General features: G+C 46.2%; 1 protein-coding gene across 3 annotated transcripts in view; it reads left to right on the top strand.

Moving 5' to 3' along the window:
- The window catches only part of CHCHD6 (coiled-coil-helix-coiled-coil-helix domain containing 6), a 169,568-nt gene that overhangs the window by 53,677 nt on the left and 103,236 nt on the right, over positions 1–12,655 (top strand). For all 3 annotated transcript variants that reach the window (XM_084635509.1, XM_084635510.1, XM_084635508.1), the window contains one exon: positions 8,927–9,010. In XM_084635509.1, coding sequence (XP_084491635.1) covers positions 8,927–9,010 — 84 coding nt within the window. The remainder of the gene's footprint in view (positions 1–8,926; positions 9,011–12,655) is intronic.

The following is a 12,655-nucleotide window of genomic DNA, read 5'->3' as shown; positions in this document are numbered from 1 at the left end:
GGTTCTCTTCAATATTGTGTCTGCTCCAGTGACTGAAGAAGACACATGGGCAGGCACAAGCAACAAGTGTTTGCAATTTTTAGACTGAGGTGACCCAGATGAGACCTCTTATCTATGCTACTGGATTCATTTGGGGAAGCGGATTTCCCCCCCCCTCCCCCCATTAAAATAATTTAAAATAGAAAAAAGGCATTTGTAAGAGAGGTTAGATTTTTTTTTTCTAGTGGGGTGGGGTGTAAGGAGGTGCTGTGTCCCATGCCTCTGACCCTGTAAAACACTGTTGGAGTTTGTTACTCCTGAGGGCATTCTGTGCCACAAAAGTAAAAATTCTATGCACAATATTTTAAAATTCTGCAAAACTCTGCAAATTTTATTTGTCAAATAAATGTGGAGGTATTGGGATTGGGGAGCACTGGCTGCACAGAGGTGGGAGATCACCCCCTTGCCCATCCGGGACACGGACTCAGCGGTGAGGCTGCACCCAACCCTGACACAGTGCAAGGACCAGGTCTGCCCCAGAAACACCCTAAGGCCCTGCTCCTCTGTGCCAGGTGCAGGCAGGCAGGCTCAGTAAGGCAGGATCCAAGTATGGGGGGATGCAGGTGTGGGTTGAGAGGGTTCTGTGTGGGGCAGTCTGGGTGTGGGCGGCTCAGTTGGACATCTGGGTGCGGGAGGGATCTGGATGCACAGGGGTTTGTTGGGGGGTTCTTGGTGCAATGGTAATGGGAGTCTGCAGGGGATCCAGGTGAAGATGGTTGGGGCTCAGCAGAGGGCGAGGGGTCCAGATGCTGGGGAGTGGGGCTCAGTGGGGGTGGGGCTCAGTAGGGTGGGGATTTTGGTTCCAGGGGGAAGGATGAGGCTCAGCGTGAGGGTCTGGGTTGTTTGAGGGCGTCTGGGTGGATGGGGGAGCAGCTCCCTGTACAGTGATTTCTCCCCCTGTAACTGAGGAGTGATGTGTGCAGAAAGCACATGGGTGAGGGTAAGTTTGCAGAGTCTTCTGCAGCTGGAGGAGAAATTTGGGAGTGGGTCTGACACTGTCCCAGATGCCGTGCAGGGGAAGAGGAAGTCCCGTCCTCCCCAGCCCAGCTGGGGCTAGCAGCTGAGCCTGGCTCAGGGTAGGAGCCACCAGCCGGGTCTTCCCCAGTCCTGCCCCACAGTGATTTACCTCTCTGCCGGCTGCCCTGGGCACCTGAAACATACTGCTGGGGAGGGTTGCATGACTGCTCTTGTGGCTTCCCTTTGCTTCCCTGTCAGAAAGTCATTTTTCTGCAGGGAAGCAAAGAAATCTGCAGGGGACATCATTCTGTGCATGTGCAGTGATGCAGAATTCCCCCAGGAGTAAAAGTTCGTAGACCATATGTGCCCAGTTGAGTGTTGTTCATGGATAAATGAATTTCAGAAGTATCAGTTACCAGATTCTGTGAATTGCCTCTGGGAAGAACTCCCATGGGCCTTGCTACGGACCTTTTCTCCTATGTCAAACCTCCCTTCGCATAGAGACAACCAGTTTCCCTAAAATAGATTTTTGTCTTTTCCACATTTTGGGGTCCTGGATAGTCTTGTTTAAGTGAGGCAGCCTGGTGACAATTGTGAGCTCTGCACTATTGCTGTGCCTCATTCTTGAATCCTGTTTAACCTATCTTAATCTGGCCCTGCCAACAAACTTCCTTTTACTTGTAAATTTTCTCTCTGGTTTGCATGTACATGTCTCACAGATGTGTACTGGAAGCCTGACCTTTGCACAAGTGAAAAGAAGTAAATAAAATGTAAAACTGAGAACTGTATTTTGATTAAAGGGCATAAAATATACATTAACACAGTTGGGATGATACCTGCCATGAGCCCTGCATGGGAAGACTGATTCCAAAGACCTCAAAACTCCAGTACTATGTTGCCATATGACGCAGGCATAGCACTGGAGTTCTCAGTTTGGGTACCGAGCTTGTTTCTTGCTCTTTGTGCCTGTGGGAGCAGTGCACTCAACTCCTCAATGATTAATAACCAACCAGTTTAGTAACCAACACAGGTGCCTTCGTAATTATTCATAACATCTTACATGGTGAAGTGAGAGGCGCATGGAAGGAGGGCAATGTGTTGCTTTGCAACAGCTCCTTATGGCTGATCCAAGAGCAGTGTTTTTTGGGGAGATAAATCCAGACTTCCTTGGCTGAAAAGAAGATTGTTTCTACCCAGAGCCTCTTGGTGTATAGGGTGGGAGGAAGATGTAAAGAGAGAAATTAGGAGGAACCTCAGAAGGATCTTCTACACTCTCTCCCTCTCACAGAATAAACTTCACCAACATCTGTTTGATGTATGGTTAAAAGAGTTGAGTCTTGGAATTTGAAGACGCTAACCCTGGTGCAACAGCTGCTCTGTTGAACAGAGATGAGGTAGTGCACGGGCACTGGACCTTCACTATTCCACCTCAAGAGTACAGAGCACTGAGGGCTTATCTACACAGTTAGTTAGTTAGTGCACAACAAGCTAATGTGCAGTCACAGCCTGGCTTGCCACGCACTAACTAGTGCACGAAAAGTTCTGTAGTGTGCTTTGTCCTGTTTCCATTTTGAAATGGGAGTATGACAAAGCGCACTGCAGCAAGCTAGTGCTATGTAGATTCACACCTTAGCTTACCATGCAGTAATGCTGCATGTAGACAAGCCCTCAGTTCCCAACACAATTACAGACAATTCTCAGGCATCTTATGCCCTCCTCCTTGCATAGGAGGGAAGAGGCCATTTGCACTGTGCTGTCCTCTCTGTTGTCCATTCTGCCCTGCCTCCTCAATCTCCTTGCCTAGCGTGTCCCTTTAGTGAGACGTTCCATGTCCCTTAAATGGTTTCCACTTCCCTTTAGATATACTTATACATCACTCATTTGAGAAGGGGAGTGTGAATTTGGTTGTTGAGAAGTTAGTATTCTACTCTCAAATGCTCCTCTGGAACGCAGTCACTCCTCACACAACATGCCCAAGCCCAACTCAACCTCTTAAACATGGACACAAAATGGATCAGCAGCATCCTATTTAGAAACCAGTGTGGTGTTACATATTTCTTCCTCCATCCTTTGTTAGTGAAAAACTTTTTACATTAAAAATGTTTCTGATGCTTTGTTTGCCACCTGCAGTTTCAATCCTCTGTGAAATTTATAATCTTCTCCACAGCAGCCAGCTCTGTTTGGGACATCACAGGCTTCTGACTTCAGGTGAGGAATAAGCAGCAGGACAAGAGGAGCTCTTAATAAATATCCTGCATTCAGGCAAAATGTCCCTAGTTGCCTAACCCAGTTTTGTAATGTTTGGTATAGTGAATATTTCAAATGACACATGTTCTGACTGTACCGTACATACTTCAAACATTATGATAAAGTGTACTGAAGTTCCTAGTCATAACAGCTGGGGGTAGAGGAAAACAGAAAGCAACTTTCAAGCACATCTGTATCTAAATAGACTTTCTCAAGGCACTTCAGTGGAGTTATTTAAAATGAGCAAATCATTGAAAACATGTCTGAATTACAAGTAAAACTTTTTCAGTAGAACCTCTGGTGTGTAGTTCAACTGGATAATGGTGATAGTGGAGAGAATGATCAGAGAAGTTCATTGGAAATGAGGTATTGGTCCGGTCACTGGGGACTAGCATGGGATTCAGGAGACCTGGCTTCAATTCCCTGCTTGGCACAGACTTCCTGTGTGACCATTGACCGGTCACTTAGTCTCTTTGTGCCTCAGTGCCCCATCTGTGTCAGTATAAGAGGTGCAACTGGCTCCCTTCCACCCCTCCCACCCCCCCAGTTCTTTCTTACCGCCAGTGATGGTGCTGGGATGTCTCCTTGCTTGGGCAAGTTTTCTTATCTCTGTGTCTAGTAGTAAATTAGTTGTTTAAAGTTTGTATAGTTAATAGTTTAGTTTGTTAGTCCCGTATGGGACTCAGCCTAGGGATGGGGCATGCCCTGGTCCCCGGGCTTCAAACCTTGTGACTGTTGTAAAAATCCTATGCCAGTCGGTGATCCCCATAGAAGCTGTTTGAAGTGTTTAGGGCAGGGGTTGGCAAATTACGGACTGCGGGCTGGATCCGGCCAGCGGGACTGCCACCCCCATGGCGCCACAGGGTGAAGGCGGGCTCCCTGCCTGCCCTGGCCCCGTGCCGCTCCTGGAAGTGGCCAGCACCATTGCCCCTGCTCCTCCAGGGGCCACAGGGACAAGGGCTCCACGCACTGCTCTCAGCTGCAGGCACCGCAGCTCCCATTGGCCGGGAATGGGGAACCACGTCCAATGGGAGCTTCAGGGGAGGTACCCGCAGGTGAGGGCAGCGCGCGGAGCCCTCTACCCCCTCCCTTCCCCCAGGGGCTGCAGGGACATGGTGCTAGAGCGGCACAGGGCCAGGGTAGGCAGGGAGCCTGCCTTAGCCCCGCTGTGTGCTGCTGCTACCCCGGAGCTGCTCCAGGTAAGCAGCACTGGGCCGGAACTTACACCCTGAACCCCTCCTGCACCTCAACCCCCTGTCTTGAGCCCTCTCCCACATTCCACACCCTTCCTGCACCCCAGCCTCCTGCCCTGAGCCCCCTCTTGCACCCCAACCCCTTCCCCTGAATCTCTTCCTGCACTGCACACCCCTACCCCAGCAATACATTCATGGCCCTGAATACAATTTCCCCACCCAGATGTGGCCCTCGGGCCAAAAAGTTTGCCCAACCCTGGTTTAGGGTAAACCCATGTGAGCGACAAGTATCACATTTGCAAGAGCTTCAGGCCGTGGTGAAAAAGGAGCGGGACATTCGTCTCCAAGCGCTCCTTGTGGAGTCGGCCCTTGCACTGGCCTCAGAGCCGACGAGACTGGACTCTCTTCCAAGCACTGAAGCCTCGGTGCAGAGTGCGCGGCTGGCACCGACCTCCAACTGGTGCCGATCCCCATCCCCATACCAGCTAAAAAGCAAAGAAAGACCAGGAGGGGGTGTTCTCCTATGTCCTGTAAAGGGAAGGAGAGAGCTGGAGGAGAACAAAGACCCACGCGGGGCAGTTCTTCCCCTCCAGACAGTGGTCAGGTTCCAACTCCTGCTGTGCTGTCCAGCCCACTTCAAGACCCGCCCGCCACCCTGTGAAGCGGAAGAGGCACTCGGCATGTGGAGGTGCTGTCTATGCTGGAGGCCATTCAGGCCACTAAGGACATTCTGTCCCTTCTGGTGCTGCCCACGCTGGCCACAGAGGTGCCCTGTTTGAGGGGTAAACCTGCCTTGGGACCCTTCCAGCGGTCTCCATCAGTGCGGCATTACTCCTCTTGCTCTGTGCCAGGAGGCCCCTCTGTCTGTGGGACTTCTGCATTCAGCATGCAATCCACCTGGATGCCTTGCACCTCCACAGCATCCGGAACACGCTGATGGATCGTCTCATCAGGTCCTTCTTCTCTCACCACAAGTGGTCCCTTCACTTGGAGGTCATCGGAATGCTCTTCCAGAAGTGGGGAGCTCCCCGAGTGGACCTGCTCGCCACCAGATAGAACAGGAAGTGTCATCAGTTTTGGTCTCTCCAAGGCCTTGGCAGAGTCTCACTATCCGATGCTTTTCTCCTGTCTTGGTCAGGAGACCTGATGTACACATTCCCGCCAATTCCGCTCATAAGCAAAGTCCTCTTGAAGATCAAGAGGGACAAGGCACAGGTCATTATGATCGCCCCAGCATTGGTTCGGCATGCTCATGGACTTGGCCATAGCAACCTTGTGGCCACTTCCCAACTGCCTGGATCTACTCTCGCAGGATCACAGTCGACTCCTGCACCCGAACCTTACAGCTTGGATGCTGTGTGGCTGAATTCAGAGGAGCAAGCCTGCTTTAGTCAGCTACAGCAGGTTCTCTTGGAGAGCAGAAAGCCTTCCACCAGAGCAACTTGTCTGGCAAAGTGGAAGCGTTTCTCCTGCTGGGTGTCGGAGCGAAATGTCTCCCGGACCCAGTAGTCTCTGCAGTCCATCCTGGATTACCTGCTTCACTTAAAGCACCAAGGTCTTATCTTCTCTTTGATCAAGGTGCACCAGGCAGCCATATCCGCCTTCCATTCTCACATCCAGGGTAGATTGGTATTCTCACGTGAGATGCTGATCAGTGTTCCTGAAAGGCCTTGAAAGACTCTTTCTGCCGATCTGGGACCTGGTTCCACAATGGGACCTCAACCTGGTACTCTCCAGGCTCACAGGTCCATTCTTTGAGCGTATGGCTTCTTGTTCCCTAGGGTTGCATTCCTTGTAGCTATTACCTCGGCGAGATGTTGCCAAGATTAAAGCCCTGTCTTTGGAGCCCCCATAAACGGTATTCTACAAGGACAAGGCCCTTTCCTGCCAAAGGTGGTGTCACACTTCCATGTCCACTAGGATATCTTCCTCCCAGTGTTCCGTCCAAAGCCTCACATGACCAATGAGGAGAGGCGGCTGCGCACTCTAGCTGTCAGGTGTGCCCTGGCTTTCTGCCTGGAGCGCACCAAGCTCTTTTGCAGATCGATCCAGCTCTTTATCACAATAGCAGACAGGATGAAGGGCCTTTGGGTGTCCTCTCAGAGAAAGTTGAGTTGGTTCACCACCTGCATCCGTAGTTGTTACGAGTTGGTGCAGGCTGTGAAGTGAAGGCTTACTCAGCTAGGGCTCAGACATTTTCAGCTGCCTTCCTGGCACATGTCTCTATCCAGGACATCTGGAGGACCACAACATGTTCTTCAGGATCCACATTCACAATGCATTACACCATCACACAGCAAACCAGAGATGACGCTGAATTTGGCAGAGCTGTGTTGCAATCGACATGTCCATGAACTCCTACCTGCCTGCGATGGTACTGCTTGGGAGTCACCTACAATGGAATGGGCATGAGCAAGCACTCGAAAAAGAAGAAATAGACGGTTATCTTTCGTAACTGTTGTTCTTGGAGGTGTGTTGCTCATGTCTATTCCATGACCCACCCTCCTTCCCCTCTGTTGGAGTTCCAGCAAGAAGGAACTGAGGGAAGGGGGGAGCCAGCGGGGCCCCTTATACTAGTGCATTCTCATGCCATTCCAGAGGGGGCCAGAGCCAGTCCTCTATGGATACCACTAAGGGAAAAGCTTCCAGCACCAGTGCATGTGGTGAGCACGCACAACTACAATGGAATGGACATAAGCAGCACATCTCAAAGAACAACAATTACAAAAGTTACTAGTCTTTTCCAGGCCGTCTGCAGACTCAGGGATTTGATTACGCTTGAGTCACATTTAAGCTTTTCTTTGCAACCATGAGGAATAGAAACTTTTTTTTAATATGGAAGCTGAAATTCTTCTTTAACCACATGACTCCTGGAGCTGGGGCTTTAGGCACAGGCCTATAGTGTGTATGCCTTACTCTGGTCCTAAATGGCAGGGAAAGCAAGCATGGGAACCAGAAAGGTTCAAATCTAGTTACCACTTCAGAGAAGTTGACCATTACCATCCCTGTAAAGATGATGCATGTAACAAAAAAGCCGCCTCCTTGCTGCTTTACCAGCATCTTTTTCCGTTCCCCCATCCCTCTCTAACTTAAAAGATCCCCTCATTATACCACAGTGTATCCATCATCAGGATAGCAAATAGAAGGAAACACACAGCAACTCGCTTTCAGATGTAATTTTTCTCATTAACAATGACGGCTGGCTGTAAAATGACAGGTCTGAGCCCACAGGGGACATTCCTGTCCAGGCTGCTTAATCCTATCGGACAAGCATCCTCTACCATTGCATCGGGCATCATTAAAAGTTAAGAATGATGCTGCTGGGATCTGTGTATGTATTAGCAGTGTTTGCATTCGTGTGAAACGGTTTAATAATTTTGCCTTTGAAAGGTCCACTGCCTGGTGATAAGTTAGGTGGTCATGCAGACTTTTGGGGGCACAAGTTCCATCCTCCTCCACTGCAATTTTAATGTTGCTGATTTTTATTTTAAGCTGTTAATAAGAAATATCAGTTCAGTTCCATCAATGCCGTGTTATCTCAATGCCACTCCAACATAGGGGTGAGAGTGCAGTGAACTCCTAACTGTACAAAACTGTTCTCTGAATGGGGAAGCTATGTTCCTATAATACTTTTCTTGTCCTGTTTTTTCTGGCTGATGACTTTAAGCTTGTGTTAGGATGCCTGACTTGCTGTTTGAAGAGTCAAACACACTGTAACCATGTGCTTTATTACAAGGAAGCAAAAAAATCCTATTTTAAAAAAAAGGGTGTTGGGTAAGACCTAAAACAAAGGTTGGGGGCCAAGTATACTAAGTGAGCGGGGGGAGGGGCCAATAGGCAATGGGGATGGAAAGAAACTTGCCACCTTATTTAGGCACTAAGTAAGTATAAAAGCAAATGCATTGGCAATTAAGTGTGTGTGGATACGGTTTGAATATTCAGGGTTACCCTCAAGATCTTAAGAATAAGTTGACTCTTGTGTGACTTCTCTTAAACCCCAAGTGGTAGGAGTTTGAAGGTGGCTTTTTGTTTTGTATTTTAAAGCATCTAGACACCTAAGGGAAGTGGTAGAAGTCCTTTTATATGAGAGATTTGGCTCTAGACTAGATGGGAACTCTGGAAAAGGCAGGGGAAAGTCCTACATTTGTCATATGGGTCACTCCTATGATTATGCATCTTAGATGATTTATATTGCCATTCTTTTAATAGGGAGAAGGAATACATGTCGGGTAGAAAACGGAAGTGTGATGGTGACAGCTCTTTAGAACTTTGAGAGCAATCCTAAATTAAAGCAAGTGTATGTTTAATGTGGTGAAGGTCTGACTGAATTCCATTTGGAGAGACCTGGTTTGAGCCCCTCTCCACCAGTCCTGGTTGATGTGTGGTTTCTGGACTTCTTTCAGTCCTCTTCTTGTCCTGCTATTCTTGTCCCTTTAGCTCTCCTCTTCACCATTCTGATCTGTTGATAGGCTGTTTGCTCTTCCTCCTAGGCACGGGAACTACAGTGCAAGGAGGCGGAGCTGAAACGGCGAGACGCCTTCTGTAAGGAGCAGTTGGCCCGTATTGAGAGGAAGGTAAGGCTATGTTGTCTTTCATTCGCAGTGGCTGAATGCTAATGGGCTCAGACATGGATCCGAGTGGATCAGCAGAGAAGAGAAACAAGAAGCATTGTGCTGAAACCTAGAACTGTCAGTCCCCATTATTTATCTCCCACATCCACCTTATGCAGTTAAATCAAACAGCTCCACAAACAGAACCTTTAAACAACTCACATTTGAAAGATAATTGGTTTTTAATTGGATGATTTTTTAAAAACTAGTTTATAATAATTCAGGTTTTTATTTTTCTCTCTCACCACAGGGTTTAGTTGAAAGCAAAGTTGCCTTGTTTTTATTGCTTTTGTTAAAAATCCATGGCCAAAAAAATAAAAATAATCTCAAATCTTGCTATACATATGAATTAAAGTTGTATTATTTTTCTCGGAGGATCCCAACAGATCAAAGTGTGTTGCTGCAATGCACTGTCTGTTTTGTGCTGGATAAGCCTTTGAAATGAATGTGATTTAAAGAGACACTGTCAGGCATCTTTTAAGCCTGAAATGACCTTTGAAAATCCATTTAGGGATTTCAATCTCTTCTCTAAACGTGGGATTTGCTTCTGTTTAATTGTTTACCATGATGAGTTTTTAAAAATTGACGTAATAAAAATCGGAACAGCCACACTGTTCCTTATGAACTGAAGTGTTTTTCTCTCCCTGACAAAATGAAATAATGTTAGTAGTAGTATTTATTTTGTAATAAACATGAAGAATAATATTCTACAATGGAAATTAATTAGACCTTGTGACAGAGAGGTTTCACAGCTCTGACTTCTAGTGATGTTGCATGCCTGAGAAAAATGCAATGAGGGAGAAGGTGGATCCCAAAGAGACAGTGGAATTTGTGCATCTGCTTTACTACTAACGTGCAGTGTGATAGTGGCCCATTTTCACTGGAAAATTACATTGTAAAAATAGGAAGACCCTATTAGCATATCTAGTTTCCTTTTCTCTCCCTTTGCTAGTGCATGTTTGTTCTGTACTGTACTTTTTAATGCCATTAATGGTGAAACATATATCCAGGAGCAGTTTCATGTTGCACATTGTGGCAACACTTTTATCTGTATAATTAATTGAAAAAACAAACTACTAAAACTACCACTTAATGCTGCAATAAATTCAGGTTTTAATTCAGTTTATGGATAATGGAGATTGAGATTCCACTGCACAAACAATCCACCCGCTATCACTCTAACTATCACAGTCATCCATATGTTCATATGTAAAGGGAATTTTGCAATTTCTTGGCCTCATGCTGTGTCTCTTGTATTTGTTCCCTCCAGATTTGGTTTCCCAAAGTGGAAACTGCTAGGAGTATTTGTGTGTCTGTTCTTTTTGCAGACTTGTGGGCTGGAGAGAAGTTGTGTCCAGCCTTGCCCTCCCCTTGAGGCCTTTTTATATTCTGTGGTTCCCTTTGCAATCCTCCTGTATAGGACTAACCTTTTAAATACAAGGTGACTGATGCTTTGGCTACAGGAGTTTCACTTGATTTGAGATCAGATGGAAGACCTTTAGTCCCATTCGAATTGCTGGTGCATAGAGCTTTTCCTTCTTTAGTGAGTAGGTAATAAGGGCAGACTTTGTTTCCTAGCTCAAAACAGTAGATTGTTTTGACCCTTAAACATGAACGTTTTATGGTAACAAAACAGAAGAAAATCTCCAACTGTTAGTCTAGATTGGAGCTGGAGGTGTGGGAGCTAGGTCGGGAGATGAGAGAGATGTACTTGAAATAGTGTAATAAAGCTTAATTGTATTAGTTTTGGAAAAGGTTTTCGATCTTTTCTGTGGATAATTTTATTCTTATAATGGTTGGAAAGATGGAAAACTCAGCACAGAACAATCTTTTTTATTAGCTATTGCTTTTATATAATTCCACTTTCACTTGCTGAACACACACAGACCTTGATGGCTTCTGTAGTCACTGTTTTTTAGACTCTTCCAATTGAACCTTTTTTTTTTTTTAAGAGGTTTGGTGGGAGATGAGTTAGGGGGAGCATCTGAACAGCTGTTGTTTTCCTTCTCCAGTGTTTCAAAATGTCACGGAAGGACATTTGGATTGCCAAAGCTAGATGGTTTGGGGGTGGCTCGTGGGGGGCGAAGGGGAGGTGATGATTCAATATAGAGCTAAAGAACCCAAAATCATACTTGGAAAGAACAAGCTGTCAGGAATTCCCTGCCTGTACTTTGCTTATCTGAAGCATGGGTTTGGCTTGGTCCCCACTTGCGTGTGGTAACAGAATGCGAAAGCATTAGACTTTTGTATTTATCTATTTTCGAGGGATGTTTTTAACTTCTTTGCTGGCTTCAGGAACAGACCTAGTTCTCCATCTGAGGTTTTCTCACTGAGTAACCAACCATTCACTTCATAGGACATCAGGATAATCACACCACACTGGAGAAGCGTATTTCATAGGAATGGCAGAATTGCCATCTGGATCAGACCAGCGCTTTATCTGGTCCAGTGGCCAATTTCAGATGTTTCAACAGGAGAAGTTTACCCCCCCCCCCCGCAAAAAAAAAAAAAAAGAAAGAAAATTACTACCCTATGTTGTGCATAATTATGGAATAATTTGCCCACAGGGGAAGTGTCATCCTGATTGCTGTCAGTTAGAGGTTGACATATGCCCTGAAGCATGAGGGTTTATATCCCTTAAAAAAAATTTATACCATTGAATGAGTCTGTGGATATTCCCATTATTCACATAAACGTGTAGTTCATTTTTTGAATCCGACTGAGTTCTTGGCCTCAATGATATATTGTGGCAGTGGATTCCACAGGTTAACCATGCATTCTGCAACGTTTCGTTTTATCTGCTTTAAATGTTTCCTTTTAACGTCATTGACTATCCCCTTGCTCTTGTATTCTATAATAGGGTTAATGAGTGCGCCCAATTTACCTTCTCTGTGCCATTCATTATCTTTTTATACTTCTGTCCAATCCCCTTTTACGTATCTCTCCATTAAACTAAACAATCTCTACCTTTTCAACCTCTCATCCTATGAAAGTTTTTTCCAGGCCTCTGATTTTTGTTGCCTGTCTCTGAAACCTCTCTCCTGCTGTGCTTTAAGATAGGGTGTCAGGGCTGATTCCCCACTCTGGCACTTTGAGTACAGAAGGTGGGGGCCTGCAAGGATTCTAAAAATTAATACGGCCACTCCAGGCTTGTATCAAACTCTCGAGGTTACAGCTTTTCTCTGACCTTGGATGGGTAGATGCTGCCACCACCCAAGTGAAAAAAAACCCTTTGAGAACCCAGGGAGGCACACTTGGGAATTCCTTCCTGTGGGGTACCCTCAAGCCTTTTCAGCACCCCCCTCCCCCCCCCGGAAGAGCTGAGAAAGAAAACAAAGGAAATCAGCTGTTGCCACCAGCTAATTAAACAACATATGCACAAACCTCTTAGGGACACCCAAATCCGAAAATCCGATCCTGTTCTTAAAAAAGGTACATTTTATTAAAAACAAAAGAGAGAAAATACATCTGGAACTTAGGCTTTTTGCTAGGTTTAAAAAAAAAAACAAAAAACAATTACAAGGATTAAGCATCAAGATAGCTTTCTGAGGTCCAGTTTAAAGGTTACAGGCAAAACGAAAGCACCTGGGGTTAGCACAGAGGAGTCCA

The sequence above is a fragment of the Lepidochelys olivacea genome (assembly GCF_965140295.1).
Source record: "Lepidochelys olivacea isolate rLepOli2 genome assembly, chromosome: 7".
NCBI classification, from domain to species: Eukaryota; Metazoa; Chordata; order Testudines; family Cheloniidae; genus Lepidochelys; species Lepidochelys olivacea.
Note: the sequence above shows the minus strand (reverse complement) of the source record. Positions and strands in the feature narration are given on the sequence as shown.